The sequence below is a fragment of the Monopterus albus genome, unplaced genomic scaffold (genome assembly GCF_001952655.1).
Source record: "Monopterus albus unplaced genomic scaffold, M_albus_1.0 scaffold267.1, whole genome shotgun sequence".
Taxonomy (NCBI): domain Eukaryota; kingdom Metazoa; phylum Chordata; class Actinopteri; order Synbranchiformes; family Synbranchidae; genus Monopterus; species Monopterus albus.
This window is the reverse complement of record NW_018128147.1, coordinates 242,096-263,662: the sequence shown is the minus strand read 5'-3', so window position 1 is coordinate 263,662 and position 21,567 is coordinate 242,096. Positions and strand designations below refer to the sequence as shown.

The 21,567-nt window shown below is 42.8% G+C and overlaps 1 protein-coding gene across 13 annotated transcripts in view; it reads left to right on the top strand.

Annotated features, from left to right (window-relative positions):
* dlg2 (discs, large homolog 2 (Drosophila)) overlaps positions 1-21,567 on the top strand; it is a 316,297-nt gene that overhangs the window by 91,158 nt on the left and 203,572 nt on the right. For 9 of the 13 annotated variants that reach the window (XM_020621763.1, XM_020621770.1, XM_020621768.1 and 6 more), the window contains exon 5: positions 3,221-3,283. In XM_020621763.1, coding sequence (XP_020477419.1) covers positions 3,221-3,283 — 63 coding nt within the window. Of the gene's footprint in view, positions 1-3,220; positions 3,284-6,980; positions 7,455-21,567 lie in introns of those variants that run through there. The other 4 variants (XM_020621777.1, XM_020621776.1, XM_020621774.1 and 1 more) reach the window with 2 other exon arrangements.

Genomic DNA, 21,567 nt, shown 5'->3' with positions numbered 1-21,567 from the left:
AGGCTCTATTCCATTATAAAGCCTCATCCGGTTCTTTCAAACCAGGAACTCAGCGGGACGACTCAGACCACTTGAGTATATAAAAAATATATCCGTGCTGGTTTATTCAAAAAGTCACAGGCAAGAATTCACACTTCAAGTCCAGAGATCTTCCAACCCCCAGCCTGCCAAAAGCAGCCCGGAAACAGGAAGACCCCGAACCAAGCATTGCTATACAATATTAATCCTTTCTGGGCTGTCGAACCGTGACGTCACCCGATAAGCAAGCTTTGCAGCTGCTCTATCGTTTAGCCAAAACATGAGGAAAAGTCAAGGTGCGTGACTGTTGTTTTCGTGGTGTGTATCTAAAACAATTGGACATAACCTTACACATTAAGACAAATATTAAGACTAGCATTACAGTTGACACTAACAGCAGTTTTCCTGTAACCTTGACGTGCCTGCAGTCTGCACTGCAGGCTGAATAGTTAACAGCCTAAGCCAGTCACCCTGTCTGAACTAAACATTCATAGACAACAAATCTCTGAATATCTATCTAACTAAAAAATAACCCAACAGTAGTCAGCAGACTTCTTTGCTGCTCTGTTAAGTCTGTAATTGTTTATTCAGCATTTGAGCTTTCATTATTTATAGGGCTGGGTGTAGTATTCTGATATTGGTTTGCCTAATGGCAAGTTAGGAATAATGTTTTCTCTGCTCTTATTGGTTGTTCTGTATGCCAGTCTAAGCAGGCCAGATGGGTGTAGTGGGTGTGGTAACCTGCGGATAAGGAAGTATTACTGCTGCTGATAAGTTGTTGACTGCGTTAATAAAAATACCTCGTAAATCTGAGTCAGCATGCTATAAGAGCCTTAATGCTACACTAATAAGACTGAGAACACGACACTGGGCAAGTTAACACGTTATTTTCGCGTTAACGTAATACTTCATTAATGCCGACAATTATTTTATCACGCATTAACGCAGTTTATTTTTATTATTATTTTGAAAGTCCGTTGCTCACTGGATACACATACAGGCAAACCATGGGTAACAGGAGGGGTGGGATGTTGATTAGTACTGGCTTGAGATGGGCGTCATCACGCATCTCAACCAATAAGAGCATTTGGGGTGGGCGTAAGACTGCTGTAGCGCTCACTTGAACTGGAACTGAATAGAACTGACAGGGACAGAAAAATGGAGAAAGGTAAAGGACTCTTACTTGGACATTTTCAATTTCAATCTCTTCCGCACAGAGTTGATAGAACCAATGTCATTTGCAAAGCTGAATTTTCTTATCACCGGAGTACTTCGAGTCTGAAGTATCACTTAAATGCAATACACACGTTGATGCCAGCAAATCACATAAAGTCAGCACACTTAGCACAGATAGCGCAAGAAATATGATCGCTGCTGTGAGACACCTGCCTTTTGAACACGTTCCCTGCGTCCGCGCACAGTCTCCATCGTTCTGTCACAGTTTCTCTGCAGAACAGTGCGTTTGACAGTGTCCTGGCCAAATGCAGAAAAGTTGTGGGCCACTTTAAACACAGCCCAGCAATTGCTGCGGAATTAGAACAACAACAAATTGAACGTGGACAAGGAGGAGTCACTTATACAAGACATTCCAACCAGATGGAATTCGACTCTGGACATGATAAAAAGTGTCCACAGAAATGAACAGCCACTGAGGGATGTCCTCACCACACACACCACCAAGATTGCCATGCCAGCTATAGCTGAAATGGACAAACTGCAGAGGTTGGAAATGCTACTGGAGCCCTACAGGTATATTTTACTTCATATATTTCTCACTGTCCTGTCTGAGTGCATGTGAGAGAGAAATAGAGTTTCTGTATGTGTGTGTAAATATAGAATGAATATGTAGAGGACATTTTTGTTTGTATATAAGTAAGTGAATGCAATACATTTTGACTGAAATTGGTTTGTTTTTTTCCTGTTACAGGCATGTGACTGAACTTCTGGGAGGAGAAAAATATGTTTCATGCTCTGTGATTCTGCCTGCTTTTTGCCATCTCTCTCAGGTGAAGGAGACCTCAAATGAGGACCCTGCCTACATGGTCAAATTCAAGTCTACACTCAACAGACCTGGAGACACACAAGGAAAATGCCAACATTGCATATCTGAAGATTGCTACCCCATTGGACCCAAGATTCAAGGACCTCAAGTGTATACCCAGAGCTGAGAGGGGTGAGGTGTGGGCCTCAGCCACCAACTTACTCAAGGAACAGAGGGTTGTTGCAGAGAAACCTGTGGAAGCAACAACATCAGAGCCACCAAAGAAAAAGTTAGCCTCAGATGAGAACAGTGTGCGTTGATACAGAACAGAGCCCACAATCAGTACAGAGGTCTGTCCGTTAGAGTGGTGGTCCAAACATACAGGCTCACACAGCAGGCTGGCCTCCACTGCACAGAAGTACTTGGCCACAGCTGCAACATCCGTACCCTGTGAAAGGTTGTTTTCTCTTGCTGGTCATATTGTACAGAAGAAGAGAGTTTCTTTATCTTCTGAAAATGTAAATGACCTTGTGTGTCTGAGCAACTGGCTTGGTGCAGAGGAGTAAGGAATAAGTCCCCTACACAGTAAATCCCAGCTGTGTACTTTTTTGTGCTCTTCCACTTCACCTCACTCTAACAGGGATACTTGCTACTGAACATTGACTGTTTATGCTGCTCCCTGATAAAAGAAAAAATATTTCTGCTGGTATCTGTTCAGAAAAAAGAAAGAAAACAGATTTATAAATGTTGCTGCCTGTTATGTTATGATTGTGGCTCTAGACTCCGAGGGTAACTTGTTTTCTGTAACAGACTAAATAAAATATTAATGCCCTGGCAGTGGCAAATAGTTTTGGTTTTTTATTTGATTTGATTACATTGTTTGAAATTTGCTGCTACTGTGTAAAGGGAATGCTTCTGTTAAAAATCACCTTATTTTTTTAAAGTGTTTGCAAACCAAATGTTATTGCACTTTTGTTCATATAATACTACTTTTAAAATAAATGTGCACAATACACAATTTTTGAATTCATTATTGAATGCCGCTCATATTAATGCATTTAATTGCGATTAATCTCAGAAAAATGCAGTTAACACGATTAAGGATTTTAGTATTTCAGAATGCTCACTGTCCTAACTTAAATTCAGAACACTAATCTTTGCAAAATGGTCTGTATAAGGCTTATAAGAGACAGAGTTACTTATGCACCTGTTTGTTCCCAGCAGATGGAGCAGAACAACTCAGACCCCAGCAGGATGGAGCAAGGAGAGAAAAATGCCAATGAGGTGAGTTCTCTCTGACAGCTGTACATTATTTGGTGTGTGTTCTGTATGTGTGTATGGCTTGCATTAGGTTTTTGAATTCTTTTATTAATATGGGGCCATACATGCGTCAGTCACTATGGATTTTTGTTACCAGTATCCACTAAAGTTCAGTTCATCCTGTGACCTAATATTTTGATTTCAGCTCATCATTATTAATGGCAGTGGTAGAACGCTGCAGTGTAACAAAGTGCAAGATGCTTTCCCAGCAACATAACACTTAGCTCTTCAGAAAGCAGTTTGCAGCTTCATAGTCCAGGCAACAATGAACTCACAAAAGTAAATGAGACTATGTTCAAGAAAGGAAGGGGGTGTGTTGTGAGGGCATTGGACCAAAATAAATATTGCTGTGCCAATAATATCACAGCCCTTTGGGCACCAATAATATGATATGAGCTAAACCTTTTCTGTCTGTACAAGAGACAGGGAATGACCAGTCTCAGTAAATTTGACAGTTGAATCTTTGCTCCTGTTTACTTGGGAGGATAAGTTATTAGGAGCTGCATAGCTACTTCATTTAAAAGGTAAATTAACATATTTGTTTTTGCAAATTAGGTTTGTTGACTTTAGGAATCTTGTTTAAATTTAGTGTAGCATCAATCAGAATGCTACCAAAGTGCAGTTTTTATTTGTACTGCTACAAATACAGTTATAAAATAGTAAATCCATCCAACAGGCTGCTATCTCTGTCAGCACTGTTGTCCAAATACAGTATAAAGACTACTCCAAAATTTTCACACCTAATGTGTATATGTGAGTGGTACAGTAGCCCTAACAAATCCAAGTCCAAGCTACCTGAGCCACACCACCTGAAAAGATTAGCCTGGTTACGCTGCAAAGAAAGTCTGAGCTGGTGAGTGTGTTCAGTAAAAATGACAGAAGATTAGGAGTCTAGGGGCACTGGTTTGTTCACAAATGAAAGCTGTAATCAAGGTGAAATTCTGCAACAGTCCTTTTCACCAGGATGGCTTCAGCAAACAGGTACTACCACAGTTTAGGTGGGGGAAGTGCACTGTATTTTACAGGCTTGTAGTCTCTGAAGGTGGGAGTCTGGACATTGCAGTGGCAAAGGTTACCAAGAAGATGGGATCTGTAGGACTTAACCGTCCTGCATGTTCATTTCTGAGGAAGAGTTGAAGTCAGAATAACCTTTAAAATATTTATTACAATGTTCAAGAAAAGCAATACAGAGCTCTGGGTTCCGTCTTTATCTGAAGCCCTATCTGCTTTCAGGAAGCCGGAACCGCGAGTCTCCTCTCCACAGAGAATTTATAATACAGTAATGCAAATGGTATAGAAACTGTCTCCGACCGCAAGCTGCTGCAGTGGGTGGTGAAAACCACCCAACGCATCACAATGACTCCACTTCCCGCCATTGAGGGTGTCCACAGGGAACACTGTCTCCGATGTGCTCACAGCATTCTCAAGGACTCCTCTCACCCTGCACACAAACTGTTTGACCTCCTGCCCTCTGGGAGGCACTTCAGGAGCCTCCAGACCAAAACCAGCAGACTCAGGAACAGCTTCTTCCCCACATCTGTCTCCTTACTGAACTCTGTCCCCCGTTGACCCCCCCCCCACATTGTCTTCCTCTATACCACTACACACACCTCACCCCTTATCATCTCTCCTCCTGGGACTAATGCAATATGCTTCTGTTACCTGTAACACTGAAGTGATCTGTTAATTTGCACATACTCTACTCACAGAATACTGCTCTGCATTCATTTGCACACTGTTCATATGCAGATATTCCATATTTATCTTTATCTTTGCACTATTTACATCCATTGAACTGTTCACTCGTCTAACTTATTATCTTCTTATTCTTCAGTGTTTCATTGCACCTCATCCCATTGCACTAGTGTTTTATAAGCTTAATGTTCCTTGTGCATTACTGTAATTTCAATCCATAGTCTGTTGTATATCATACATTACCCTACATATCGGTAAATTAGTTCTGAGTGTACATACTGTAAATACTGTGCACTCTTCACTGCTGTTATTGCACTTCTGGTTAGATGCTAAACTGTATTTTGTTGCCTTGTACTTTTACTTGGACAGCATGAGGATGAGCTGTCTTCAGCGCGCTGATGATGTCTGGAGTTTGCCGAGAGCTGCCTTTGGGATTAGCTCTTGGACCTGTATACTCAGCAGCCAGAAACACAGCACTGTGCTCTCTTGCTAGATAACAGGGCCAGCATTTCAGCAATAAAAACTCCACATCTGGCAAACAGTGTTTATGAACAGTCCGTATATCTCCACACTACGAGTTGTTATTAAACACACACACACACACACACCTCCCCCTTTAGCCTTATTGGAGGCTACAGTCCGGTCTCTTTCGTGCACAGAGTGAGTCTGTAGCTGAACAGCGGATTCTGGCACTTTGTGTGAAACCCAGGTCTTGGTGAAAATTAGAGCGCAACACTCTCTTATTTCCCACTGTGTTGTAATCCTGGCTCTTAGCTCATCCGGTTTGTTTTCCAGAGACTGCACATTTGCTAGCAAGAGGCTGGGTAGCGGTGGTTGGCTAGCATGAGCGTTTAGCCTAGCATGGAGCCCTCCCCTCTTGCCCCGCTTGTGTCTCCGTCTCTGGAGTGCTTTCCTGGTGTCAGCCTGCTCACTCCAGCTCACTGCTTTGGGGCCTTCCTGGGGATGGCGGTGGTTGTTGCAGAAGCAGATGATGAATTGGAGCTCCGGTGTTATGAAACCAATAAATTCCAAAAGGCTGTTTGAGTTGGCGATATCCAGCAATGCCTGCCTGTTGTATGTTAGCAGTGCATGACGTGTGCACTGCAGAAAGAGCAAAAAATAAGATAAAGCCGGTATTCGAGAGTGAAGCAAGTAAACATGTCAGCTTCGGTGGGTACCATGTTGGAAACCACGTCCAAGGCATTGCAGTGGTTTGTTTCTCTGAGACAGATTTGATGCATCAACATTATGAAAAGAGGATTATGATGCTGCAGTAATGTTTCTTTCTACAGTTGTGCAGACAGTCAGAATCAGAATCTGCTCTATTGGCCAGGTATGTTGGACACACAAGGAATTTGACTCTGGTACATTGGCTCTCAGTGTGCAAACAGTAAACCAGCATAAGGCTGTGTAATATAAGTCATTTACATAGGCCAATGTTTTCCCAAGCTCCTAATCCAAGTCTTAACCTTCACAATTATTAAATGCCCCAACCCTTAACCTAACACCTAAACTAAATCTGATTCTAACCTGAACCCTAAAACCAAGTCATAACATTGAAAAATCGATTTGAAGTAGTGAGGACTGGATAAAATGTCCTCACAATGATGGTGTTGAACAAAAATGTGTCAACACAATGCAATGCGGTATGCATATGTGTATGTACTCAGAGTAAAACAATGTTACAAAATCAGTGGAAGGCAGTGCTGCCACTGCATGTACAATGTGCTTGGCAGAATTAAGTTATTCTGGTTCTGATTATGATGAAATGAAAGCTTGTATGTTATTAAGTTACAGCTGTTTGCCACAGCAGCTAATAGCCAGTGAGACAGAGAGCATGGGAATCTATTTCATTCCACTGAGCTCACACTCTTGTCCTTCATTGTCTTCCGTCATTCTCTCTCTCATCCCACAAATGCTGCTTAGTTGCTCAGCCTGGAGACGAGAGAGACAGAGGAAGAGAGAATGAACCAAAAAGGAGAGAGAGGACGAATGAGAAAGGGAGATTGTTGGAGGAGGCCCAGCCAGCTGCTAACAATTTTTAGTGTGCTTTGTGTGTGTGTTGACCGATGACGTGTGCTCCACTCTGAGATGACGTTAGGAATCCTGATTTTTTTCAGCACTGAGGAGGCATCCCAATACTCACAAGGGGCCCACATGCAGTAATGTCTGTCCGCCGTGGCTCCTCTCCTACCTCAGTGTGTTAGCGTGTGTGTATAGGGTCTCTTCCCCTTTTCCTCCCCCCTTCTTCTTTTTCTTTAGCAACCCCTACCTTTTTTTAATTTTTTCTCTGCGTTTCTTCACACTGGCATCTTTTTCTCTATGTTCCTGCTTTTTTCCTCCATTGGCAATATTAGTGGTGATGAATTTGACTTGAGGTTGAGAGCTCATCTTTTGTCTGGCCAGCAGCATGGATTGTCTTTGCATTGTCACTACTAAGGTAAGAGATGTAGCACAAATGGATCAGCGGTTAAGAGAGCGGGCGAGAGGGAGACATGGCTTGAGACAGAGAGAAAATGAGCACTGTGGGAAAATGAGGCATGCAGTGAAGCAGTAGGAATGAAACTCGTTATGTCTGAATGTTTGTATGTGCACAAGTTTTTTTTCTTCTCGGTCACTTGTGATTGCCTTCCTCACTTTGCCACTATGAGCTTATAAATTAAGAGTTATTTTTCACTGTTGCTATAGGCTTCTTTCACCATATAGTTACTGTATCTACCCAACAGGGTGATTTGTTAGAGAACAATATACTTAGTCCCTATAACTACATATCATATGTGTCAGTCAGCAGCACTAGACAGAGCTTGGGTGGCTGTCTGTTGAGATATGGCAGCAGAAGTTGGCTTAAACTTCTGTCAGCAAGTTCTCTGCTCACACAGCACATAAACACTTCTCTAAAGTTGCAAACAAAATATAGTATTATTGCACTATTATAATATACAGGTTGTAGAGCTGCAGTTTTTTAATTGAGAAAATTCCCGAAAAAAGTTAAAAAAAATTCAGTAGACTTGATCATGGATTGACCATTGTATTCCTATGAGGTCTTTAAGATATGATGGAGCCTTGTCATTAAGGGCTTTGTATGTTAGGAGAAGGATTTTAAATTTTGTTCTGGATTTTACAGGGAGCCAATGGAGAGAAGCTAATATGGGAGAGATATGATCTCTCTTGCTAGTTCCTGTCAGTACTCTGGCTGCAGCATTTTGGATTAACTGGAGGCTTTTTAGGGAATTATTGGGGCATCCTGATAGTAAAGAGTTACAGTAGTCCAGCCTGGAAGTAACCAATGCATGTACGAGTTTTTCAGCATCATATTGAGACAGGATGTTCCTGATTTTGGCGATATTGCGCAGGTGAAAGAAGGCAGTTCTTCTTGCTTTATGTGTGATTTAAATGTCTCTAAGGTTCCTCACAGCAGTAGTGGAAGCGAGAGCTATGTCATCTAGAGTAACTATATGGTTAGATAGCAGAGTTCTAAGATTTTCAGGCCCACGTAAAATAACTTCAGTTTTGTCAGAGTTTAGAAGTAAGAAATTACAGGTTGTCCAGGCCTTTATGTCTTTAAGACATGCTTGAAGTTTGACCAACTGATTAGATTAATCTGGATTCATAGATAAATATAACTGAGTATCATCTGTGTAGCAGGGGAAGTTTATGCCATGTTTCCTGATAATATTGCCTAAAGGGAGCATGTATAAAGTGAAGAGAATTGGACCTAACACAGAGCCCTGTGGAACACTATGACTAACTTCAGTCTGCATGGAAGATTAATCATTAACATGAACAAACTGGAATCTTTCTGATAAATAAGATTTTTTGAACCTACTTAGTTTGGTTGCTTTAATCCCAATAACATGTTCAAGTCTCTGCAGTAAGATGTTGTGATCAGTGGTGTCAAAAGCACCACTGGGATCTAAGAGGACAAGTATAGAGACAAGTCCTTTATCTGAGGCTACGAGGAGATCTTTGGTGACTTTCACCAATGCAATTATGTGATATGGTATGTACAGTCTGGTGACACATGAAAGGGGAAACCAACAGTGAGTCTCAGTGAGGTGTTGTGCCACTGCATGCCACGAGAACAGCTACAGTGCTCCTTGGCATTGATTCTCCAAGTCTCTGAACTCTGCTGGGTGGATGAAAAACATTCTTCCAAAAAATATTTCCCCATGTGGGGTTTTGATGATGGTGGTGGAGCGACATGTCACTCTAAAATCCTGTATAGGTGTTCAACTGGGCTGAGATCTGGTGACTGAAGGCCAGAGGATCTGATTCACATCATGGTTCTCCACTTAGGCTTTTCCTTTATTATCACCTGTTTGTCTCTATGTCAAACACATGATGTGGTTAATTACACCAGAAAGCGGGTAATATACATTTATTTATGGATTGAAGTACAGTGACACAAGTACAGTGTTGCTGGAAGTTGACTGTGTTTTAGTTGTGATCATAATCGCTCATACAGCACCATTATGTAGTGGCTTTTGTTTGTACTCATGTAGTTGTGTCTATGAAATAATTGGACATGCATTCTAGGATACGTTTGGTTTGGTGAACTTTCTTATAAGCCTAGGCTGGGGGGCCTCCCGTGGTGCTCTGAGTACCTCTCTGCTCCTCTCTTCATTTCATTTTTATATGTCACCACTACACATCACTAACTTTGTGTCTCCTCTCTCTCTCCCTGCACCTTTCTGCAGGTTGCCCTGGCTCTGGAGCTCTACGCCTCTGATTCAGCTGGCTCCTCTCAATATGGAGGATCAGCGGTTCTACTCCAAGCTCCTCCCGGGTGACCGAGCTCCTCATCTTATCTCTAAGGGTGCGCCCGGCCACCCTGCGGAGGAAGCTCATTTTGGCCACCTGTATCCGGGATCTTGCCCTTTCAGTCATGACCCAAAGCTCATGACCATAGGTGAGAGTTGGAACGTAGATTGACCAGTAAATCTAGAGCTTCGCCTTATAGCTCAGCTCCTTCTTCACCACGACGGACCAGTACATTGACTGCATTACTGCAGAAGCTGCACTCATGAACAAGACAGGACAACGTCATCTGCAAAAAGCAGAGACGAGATCCTGTGGTCCCCAAACCAGACTCCCTCCGGCCCCTGGCCGCGCCTAGAAATTCTGTCCCTAAAAATAATGAACCTACCGGTGACAAAGGGCAGCCCTGCCGGAGTCCAACATGCACCGGGAAAAAGTCTGACTTACTGCCGGCGATGCGAACCAAGCTCCTGCTCCCCCCACAGGGTGCCACGAGGGACACAGTTGAATGCCTTCTCCCGATCAATGAAACACATGTGCACTGGTTGGGCAAACTCCCATGAACCCTCCACCACCCTGAAGAGGGTATAGAGCTGGCCCTGTGTTCCACGGCCAGGACGAAAACCGTATTGTTCCTCCTGAATCCGAGGTTCAACTATCAGTCGAATTCTCCTCTCTAGTACCCTGGCATAGACTTTCCCGGGGAGGCTGAGGAGTGTGATCCCCCTATAGTTGGAACACCCCCTTCGGTCCCCCTTGAAAAGAGGGACCACCACCCTGGTCTGCCAGTCCATAGGCATGGTCCCGAATGACCATGCGACGTTACAGAGGCATGTCAGCCAAGACAGCCCCACAACATCCAGAGACTTAAGGTACTCAGGGTGGATCTCATTCACCCCTGGTGCCTTGCTACCGAGAAGCTTCTTAACTACCTCGGTGACTTCAGCTTGGGTGATGGACGAGTCCACCTCCGAGCCCCCGGCCTCTTCTTCCTCATCGGAAGACATGACGCTGGGGTTGAGGAGATCCTCGAAGTATTCCTTCCTCCGTCCGACGATGTCCCCAGTCGAGGTCAACAACTACCCACCTCCACTATAAACAGTTTTGGCAGGGCACTGCTTCCCCTTCCTGAAGTGCCGGATGGTTTGCCAGAATTTCTTTGAGGCAGACCAATAGTCCTTCTCCATGGCCTCACCGAACTCCTCCTCCTCACAAGGTTGGGCAAGTCGTTTTCTGACCAGCAAGTTGGTGGTTCGACTCCCGGTCTCCCCGCATGCCTAAGTGTCCCTGAGCAAGACACTGAACCCCGAATTGCTCCCGGTGGCTTGACTAGCACCGTTGTGTGGCAGCCTTGTTGTCATCTGTGTGTGAATGTGTGTATGAATGGGTGAATGGTGTATGATCTCCTGTAAAGTGCTTTGGCCAGTGCAACACATTGTGAAAAATGCGCTGTATAAATACAGTCCATTTACCATTTTTGCCTCCACAACCACCGCTTGGCCTGCCAGTACCCGTCAGCTGCCTCAGGAGTCCCACAAGCCAACCAAGCTCAAAAGGACTTTTTCAGCTTGACGGCATCCCTTACTTCCGGTGTCCACCACCGGGTTCAAGGATTGCCGCCACGACAGGCACCGGAGACCTTACGGCCACAGCTCTGAGTGGCCGCATCAGCAATGGAGGTGAAGATCATGGTCCATTCGGACTCAATGTCTCCAGTCTCCCTCAGGATCTGGTCGAACCTCTACCAGAGGTGGGAGTTAAAGATCTCCCGGACAGGGGAGATCTAGTCAAAATATGTACTGGAGTCCATGGGAAACTATTGGTATTCCCATCAGCTTCAACTTTACCTTGTGTTTAGTATTAACAATCTAGTGTAAATAGTGTATTATGCCTGCCAAACAATCACCATGTTTATATTGCCATTGTAAGCAGTCTTGTTTTACTAACTGTGAGAAAAGAACATACTGTATTAGCAATGTTTATATTTGGAGGTTTATCAAATATTTTTATAATATAACCTTACAGTGCTGTCAGCATCCAGGTACCAACAATGAAGAGATTACTCCTTTAGAAGAAAATTGCCTACTATTTACACTCACGCCACACTGACTTTTACATGGAGTATTCTAAGTGAAACTGACAGAGCTCCCGTCCTCGTTTATGTGGAATATCTCTATAGAGTGGTTTGCAGTCTTAGTATATGTCGTGGCAAAAATCAATACACAGGGAGAATCACTGCAGTGCCAATCATCATTTATTGAACAATATTTTATGATAATGGTGGACAGGATCACCCGTTAGGTTTGGGCCTCTGCAGAGAAAGTCAGGCTGTCAGTCAGCACGTCTAGTCTTCTCCTCGGGTCCTCACACACACGCCTGATCAGCTCTGCAGCTAACTATATGGCTATCTCCCAACTTCCTGTAATTGTCCAGATCTTGACGTCCAACCGGGCCCCCACCCTGGTTACACTTCTCTATTTTGGGAACCCCCTGCACACTGTGCTAAACACGCCCGATGTTCTTGCAGAGACCCATACAAAGGAGTAGAAAGTTCACCCTAACCATACTACATATTGTGCATTAACTAACATTTACCTATCAGCTATGCTAATAACTGCTAAATACTGTATATTCTGATCCTATTCTGATTATATTCAGTTTGCTTTTACCACTACATATAAACACAGTCTATATCCAATAAGACAGCTAGCTTACCATGCTGGCTGGAAATGCTAAAGCTGGACGCACACATCTCTTTCCTTCTTGCACATTCTAGAGCATGCTCATGCCAGGAGCAGAGAACCCTTTTGTTAGTTAAGATGTTGAAGCTGATTTTGATTCTCTGAAAACCATATTGAAATATTCCCACTGACATTTGCATGAAGGCTATTATCAAGTCAGCCATAGTGGACTGCCCTTAAGTCAGACTGTCTCATACAGAATGCTTGGCTTCTGTAAGAAGAATAATTTGTAACATCAATGCAGTTCTTTGATGGAGGTTGTAATTTTCTTTTTCTGAAATAGAACTTACTGGTAATAACGATTACCTGGATACTCATTTATTTTACATGGGCTCCACGGTAGTGCAGTGGTTAGACGGGTTGACTGGGGCCTTTCTGCTAGGGGGTGTAAATCACCTGTTTCATCATGATACAGTCTTATATGGATTCTCTTAGCCAGCAATTGGATGTTGCCAATATTTGAAAATATGCCACAATGTGATTTGATTTGATTTAGGGGCCTGTGATTCATACCAAACAATATTAGTTGCCTATTTCACACAATTACATTTTTTATTAAGGTATCATTTTTAAATTTTATTGAGCTTCACTGTTTACTTTAAAGTGCTGTTTACAAACCCAATTGACACACAAATGCTAGAGATGCACCTACTGTAGCTTTCTGGGCTGATTCCAGTTTGAATTTTTTTTTAAACATTTTTCATCTTTCCCTCACTTTTTTTTTAAACAAACCAGCTAAAAATGAAGTTCTGTATTTATACTTCTCCAGATATAAACGGTAACAGGTAACAGAAAATGAAGAATGTCTGTTACATCAGTCCTACGGAGCTCGCAGTTCTTTTTAAAGTGTGTGTAGTTTATATTTGCTGTGTTTTACCACGGGTTGGATACACTGTACATGCACAAACTGGAGTGAATGCATTCCCTCATTGTGTACTATTTGTTGGATATTTGGATGTAGTTTCCCTTCTCTAAGGTGTTTCTGTAGCTTCCCCTGTGTGTTTTTGGTACACAAATGGCTTCCAGTGTTTTAGTGAACAAACACCCAGTATAGACACGAGCACAAATCTTACACTTTTGTCTGTGCCACTGCATCCGTGATGTGAACTGGTGTGCCTCTAAATCTGATACACAAAATCAGAAATCTCAGAGGCCAGTTATGCTGAAAGCTGGCAATTTCCAATCTCTGCATCTTTAAATAAAAAGTGGGAAAAAACACATTTCTTACTGTATATTGCAATAGTAGTAACTTTGTGCGTTGATTTCAGCTGCCACAGGTCAAGGCCATTATACATACAAAGCATTTTGTCGCTTGCCCCCTCATACAACAGACAGAATTCCAATCTGTCAAAAGGGTCAGTCCCATTGGTCAGTTCACACCAACTTTAAACTGACTCAGAATCAGAATCTGCTTTATTGGCCAGGTGTATCGGACACACGAGGAATTTGACTCTGGTACATCGGCTCTCAGTGTGTATGTACATATCCCCATGCAAGGGCCAAGTAAACAGTAAACCAGCATAAGGCTGTGTAAGATAACAAAATAAACAGTATTAACAAACAACAAACAGTGCAAACAATGCAAAATAAGCAGTACAAACAGGCAGTAAACATTGCAGACAGACAAAGGAATGCTCATTGAGATAATAGGAATAAAGGAATAAAAATAGAGTACTTAAAAATAGAGACCTGGGCAAGGGGCAAGTAAACAGTAAACCAGCATAAGGCTGTGTAATATAACAAAATAAGCAGTATTAACAAGCAACAAACTGTGCTGTGGATTGGACCTGGAGGAGTATATGACGCCATTGTTAACACACTGTAAATAAGGTTTGATTTCAGCCCCCACAGTGCTAAACCCAGTATAAGATGCCTTCCCATTTTTGAAACATCTACTTATTAACTCAGATGTGATAAGTTCTCACAGTCAGTCAGCTCTTTTTCTATATCATGTCCAGTTATTCTGGTCTCTTTCTTGATTCATAATGACTACATTATTTGGCAGTCATACTGAGCTCTTAAAAGGTACCCCCTCGGTGGTCATGGTATTCTGTATGCTACTGTAAATATTATATTCAGCTCTACTACTTTAAGTATTCAGCTCAATGAAAATGCATAGTATAATGATATGCATTTTTTCATTCCATAGCCATGTTATGCAATACTTTGGAGGCATGATGGGAACTGCGCAGAGGAAAATAGAAGAGAGAAAAAAGCACAGGAAGAAACCACTGCAGCATGTATTTTGTAGCTGTTTTTAGAAAATCTCTCATCTGGATTCTGACACCCTTTTGGTGAGGTGATGCTGCAGAGGCTTCTATTATACTGTTGAAAACAAACATGCAGTAGATCAATCAATCGTTGTATTGAAAATGCAACTTCAAAGAGTGCACTTCTCAAGCTGCAAGGTGTGATTTTTTTAATGACGTTTACATAAGACTCTCTGAACAAGATGTAGCAGATGCATGTTTGAGTCATTAGCCATTAATTTCACCAGATATACACCTGTACCCCTGTTGCTGGCAAATGTATTCAGCTGTGGTTATATACAGAAAATTCTGTGAGTTGGCCAAACAGCAAAATATAAATCTTAGTCTTTACGTAGTTAATATGTCATGTATGCTAATTGTTATACTATTAATCAAAATGTTTTTTTGGAAAAGGAAAAACTCCTCTTAAAAAAAAAAAGGCAGTTTGTGATTCATTTCATAGAATGTGACAAACAGAACGACAAAGAAAATTTTACTTATAGTGTGCCTTTCACACCAGGAGCGATTCAGTGTCCTTCAAATAAAAACATCTACTATACAACAGAGTACGAGCTGCATATTTCTAACTGAAACTGAAAATCAGACAAAGCAATGATACATAAATATTTTTGATGACCAGGGTTAGGGTTAGGGCTGGGATGTTTTTAGCTTCCAGGAATTGTGTACAGATCCTTGTAACATGGGGCCGTGCATTATCATGCTGCAACATGAGGTGATGGTGGTGGATGAATGGCACAACAGTGGGCCTGAGGATCTTGTCACGGTGTCTCTGTGCATTCAAAATGCCATCAATAAAATGCACCTGTGTTCGTTGTCCATAACATATGCCCACCCATACCATAACCCCACCACCACCATGGGCCACTCGATCCACAACGCTGACATCAGCAAACCACTCACCCACACGACGCCATACACATTGTCTGTCATCTTCCCTGTACAGTGAAAACCGGGATTCATCTGTGATGAGAACACCTCTCCAAATATTAGATGCCATCAAATGTGAGCATTTGCCCACGCAAGTCAGTTACGATGACGAACTGCAGTCAGGTCGAGACCCTGATGGGGACAACGAGCATGCAGATGAGCTTGCCTGAGACGGCTTCTGACAGTTTGTGCAGAAATTCTTTGGTTATGCAAACCAATTGTTGCAGCAGCTGTCCGGGTGGCTGGTCTCAGATGATCTTCGAGGTGAAGATGCTGGATGTGGAGGTCCTAGGCTGGTGTGGTTGCACGTGGTCTGCGGTTGTGAGGCCAGTTGGATGTACTGCCAAATTCTCTGAAACTCTTTTGGACACGGCTTATGGTAGAGAAATGAACATTCAATTCATAAGCAACAGCTCTGTTGGACATTCCTGCAGTCAGCATGCCAATTGCATGCTTCCTCAAAACTTGTGACATCTATGGCATTGTGCTGTGTGATAAAACTGCACATTTTAGAGTGGCCTTTTATTGTGGCCAGCCTAAGGCACACCTGTGCAATAATCATGCTGTCTAATCAGCATCTTGATATGCCATACCTTTGAGGTGGGTGGATTATCTCGGCAAAGGAGAAGTGCTCAGTATATTTAGACAGATTTGTGAACAGTATTTGGCCTTTTGTATACATAGAACAAGTCGTAGATCTTTGAGTTCAGCTCATGAAAAATGGGGGCAAACACAAGTGTTGCATTTGTAATTTTGTTCAGTGTATGTATGTTAAGACTGGTGGGTCCAACTAGGGGCGAGAGAGTGCCAAGGCAGGACTCAGAGGGCAGAACTTGGTTCTGGAACAAGTTTATTGGAACACCAGGTGTTAAGAGTGGGACAGTGTCTGTTGCTGGCAGGTGGCCTCTGGAGGCCACTGGTGGGTTAGGCCGGGCCGATGAAAGGGGCCAGCAATGGGAGACCCAGGCTGGAGAATGAGACCCAGTGAAGTTGGAAGTTTTCACAGCCAGGTGGGGGTTACAGGGCAGGTGGATGGTGGTCAGAGAAGAAGCGCAGGGGTGCAACGAGGTGAGTTGGTTGGACCTGGTCTGGCAGAGAGGGCAGTACAGGTGAATGATAATGTGGGACTGAGGTTAACTCACTGACCGAGCATAACTCATAGACCAAGAAAATAGGGAAACAGCGTTGTGAGAGGTTGGAGGAGAGGCACGGGTAGCCGAACAGTTATCACACAGGGTTGACCCAGGCGTCAGAGACAAGACTCAGATACCTGGGTAGTCCTCAGCTTACCCAGACATCAAAGATGAAGCACAAGTTAGTAGACCTGTCATCAGGCAGAAACGACCCAGGGGTCAGAGATAAAGCACAGGTTAGCTGGACAGAGGCACTCAACGTCGAAGGAACAGAGTAGTCACTGGAGACGGGAACAACTCAGACACTAGTCAAGGAGCAGGACAGGTGAATTCTAATGGAGATATAGCAACTTACTTTGTGATGAGGATGACTGAAACAACAAGCAACAGAAAGTGAGCCAAAGCATCTCAGGAAGAATCCTCAACGGACTGCGATGAGGAGGCTCCTGCTCACTCAAGTAGGCACAGGTAGGTAGGTTGATAGAAAACAGCTGTGAGAACCACATCCGAGAAATTCCACAGCCTGCAGAGAAAGAGAAGGAGAAAGGGAGAGAGCAAGCACACCTAACAATATGGCCATGAAATGCTTCAGTGATTCAAGCTTGGGGACACTGAATATTGTCTTATTAAGCTGTTTGAAGAAAAGATGCGTCTATTTGAAAACTTAATGCATTGGAATTCTGGATGTGCTGCAGGTGGACAAAAAGGAAGGAAACAAAACAACAAGCCGTGTATGGCCCGGTATTGTGGAACGCTCTGCCATTAGATGTACGCTCCATAACTGAATTAGTTCCATTTAAATCGGCACTTAAAACATATCTTTTTAAACAAGCTTTTTATGCTTAATTTCTCTAAGGCTCCACTTGGCTTCTATTTTTGCAGCTTTACTCTATCTTATCTGAGGGGTCTCACCCTGGACAGGGATTACGATATAGATCGATGAATGTATGTGCTTATCATATGTCTATTTAGTTGATTTTTACTTTGATATTGATATTTTGATGATGTTGGTTTTAAATTTTTATTGGAGCCACACTAAATGGGTGAAATCATGGATACTACAGCAACAGGCTGAAGGGGCTTTCCCTGAACCATTCTCTTCTTGTGCATTGATTAGCTAAGCCAAACAGCCAATAAGAGTCCAATAAGAGATTTAACATGGAATTGTCTGAAAGGCCATCAGTGTGGGACACACCAGGAAGACAAGCCCTGCCAGACACTCATTGATGGCCTGATGGTGGCCGACGGCTGACTGTCAGCTTGGTGTTTCACGACCCTAACTCGTACAAAGCTAAGAGATACTGTAAAGATACCAGCAATCAAAGGATAGGTTGATTCGCATATATATTATAGGCAGTGGAAATTAGACCTGTAAAGAGTAATAAATTATTTCACTGAAGTAAAGGTTCTGTTACTATGAAGAATAGTACATATATAGGCCTGTCTGTGCTTGTTCCCTGGGCTGAGTCTACAGGGAGTTCTGTGATGCTGCACTTGCGAACAGACTCAACAATACCTAATGAAAAACTTTAATAACCAAACAAGACAAGAAATGTGTGCTGATAAAACAATCTGTCTCTGTCTATGTGTCTTAACAGCATTGTGCTAATACTTTTAGTTAGAACCTGGCTGTGGTAGAAATTTTCACCCCTGCAACAATAAGCCTTTCCTCCCACTACAGGGCAGCCTGCTGGGTAGATTTGTGATCAGCTGTGTTGCCTGGAAACAGCACTGCCGCTCTATAGGGGTGAGGAGGACAGACTTTCTGGAAAGGGCAAATACTCAGCTGTCTCATGAATCTGTTTGCATGCTTTTTATTGTGTTTTGTGTTTATGTTAGTGAGTTCAGTGAATTGGCTAAGTTGTCAGATGGCTAATTGTTCAGAGTTGTTAGAAACTGTACACATACTGATAAGACAGAAAGAAAACACTGTAAAGCACCATTTTTCTGACATTATGTATGATATGTGCTCTGTTAGTAGCCCTTCACCCCCCTTAGCAAGATTAAAAACAAGAGCTGAAGTTAAGAGATGTGGAAATAGAGAAATACTATATAAAGCAAGTAAAAGGTATATTTATTATGCAATAGTCTTCCATAAGCAATAAAAGCTGAAAATATCTTGAGACATCTTTAGTATGTAGCAATAGCATAGATTCAAAAATGTCTGAGAAAATGAGTGAATAAGAAATATCTTGATACATGTCCCATTCAATACCAAAATGATCACAGTACTCTGTGATTTAGAACCATTTTGATTCAGTTAGTATTCACTCATTTTTGCTTCTTTTTAACAAACTGTAGCTAAGTTATAGCGAGTTAAAGATTCCTTGAAACAGATTTTTATGATAATCACTTTGTTTGGCCAAGCATGTTATACGCACAAGGAATTTGTCTCCAGTGCAGAACCGAGGCAGCCATCTGCAGTGCCAACTCATACATGCAAACCAATGGTTGCACTGTCCCTGCAAGGCACTGCTCTGGCCATCGGGTGAATCTCGGGGTTCAGTGTTTTGCCCAGGCACCGCAAATCGATTTAAAGGGCATATCCTGGTCAAAAATGACTCCAAGGGTCCTCACAGCAATACTGGAGGCCAGAGCAAATGTCATCTAGAGTAGCTGTATGGTTTGACAGCAGATTTCTAAGGTTTTTCAGGCCCAAGTACAATAACTTAAGCTTTATCAGAGTATAGAAGTAAGAAGTTACAGGCCATCCAGGCCTTTATGTCTTTGAGACATGCTTGAAGTTTGACCAGCTGATCTGATTCATCTGGGTTTATAGATAAAAACTGAGTATCATCTGCATAGCAATGGAAATTTATGGTGTGTTTCCTGATAATATTGCCTAAAATGGATCATGTATAAAGTGAAGAGAATTGGACTTAACACAGAGCCCTGTGGAACACCATGACTAACTTCAGTCTGCATAGAAGATTCATCATTAACATGAGGAAGGTACTTTGGTGTGAGTTGTTCGATATTTAACAGTTCTTCTCTGGTAAAAGTAATTTGGGATGAGTTGCACAAGACCAAGTAAACAAAGAAAAACAACAAGCACATGAGAGCGCGAGTAATCTCGGTCACCATCGCTGTCGGCACCGGAAGGCCGACAGCGGAAGTCCCATTTGCGGTTTGCCACAAGCCATGTAGGGGACACAGTAAATAAACCAGCACTAAAATCAAGAAAGACCGACTCCTTCCTTACTCAGATCTGTCCAGTAAAAGAACTGGGGTATAACAGTGTGTCAAAGTATTTGATACAATCATATATGGCGACATCTGCTGTCAACCCTCAGAGCATTTCCATGGAACAATAAAGGGTAAGGTATCATGAAACCGTAAGACACTGTTAAGTATGTTTAACAATAAAGGTTCTTTGTGCATCATAAAATCTTTGACTGTTTTGTCTTTTAATGACAATAATATACTCATGTGATTGTGCCATCTTAAAATACTGGGTGTAATAGAGATATGCCTATGCAAGATTGATATAAATACAAAAATATATTTACAAAACACAAAAATCTGGAACAAAATTGGGAAATGCTTGTGCAACTAGGGACTGTTATGCCAATAGTTGTACAAAATGCTGGTGAAACTGGGACGGGGATTTGTTACTACCTCTCTAGCTTTGGAGAAGACCCTTTCACATGGCACAGAAGTTGCTGGCATATGAAGATATCTTTTAGTAAGCTCGTAAAGATTAGGATAAACTGCTGGCCTTGAGTCCCAGTATTTTAATGGATCTTGTCCTCTGGAGAGTTAGGGCTCAGCCAAATAATGTTGAACCTCCACTGTTGCTTCAGCCATTGCATTTTTAACTCTTGAGTTGCACCTGCAGGAAATTGGAGCAGAAGGTGAAACCCACTGTATGTGGTTTTGTATTTGAATGTCTATGTGAGTGTATAACTGTCCATCTATCCATCCATCCATTTTCCTCCACTTATGGCGTTCCCAGGCCAGCTGAGAGACATAGTCCCTCCAGTGTGTCCCGGGTCTTCCCTGGGGCCTCCTCCCGGTGGGACATGCCTGGAAACCCTCCCTAGGAAGGCGCCCAGGAGGCATCCGAAACAGATGCCTGGCGCCACAGAGAGGTTTAACAGGACCTTGGGAAACATGTTGAGATTCCTGCCCCCAGGTCAAAACAGAAGTGGCCACAAATGATTCAGTCTTTGACTTTTGTGTATAATTGTACTGTTCACGAGACAACAGGATTTGCTCCATTCTACCTGATGTTTGGGAGGGTTCCCCGATTGCCAGTCGACCTTATGTTCAAGAACATTCTTCACGATGACACCATTTGCGACTACGACACCTACGTAAAGTCACCCATGGATGATCTCTGTTCTGCCATGGTCCTGGCCTAGGATAACAGCGCGGATGAGCAGAGACATCAATCGGAGCAGTATGATAAGAAAGTAAAAGGATTACCTCTGTTGGTAGGAGACTGGGTGCTGGTGACAAACAAGGGAGCCAGAGGCAAACACAAACTGTCAGACAAATGGGAGCCTGTTGTTTACAATGTGGTCGCTTGCAAGCCTGACCTTCCGACCTTCTGAGGTTGATGATGACCGTACTGCATCCTGGGTCAGGCATCAGTCACCAGCTGAAAGAGAAGGTCTGCCTCCCCCTGGTGAGTCTTCTCCTGCCTCCATTGGGTGGGCTGGTGCTGGTGCTCCTTTGATTCCCTCTTATGAGTTACGAAGTCACCCAGGTGTCTCTAATGA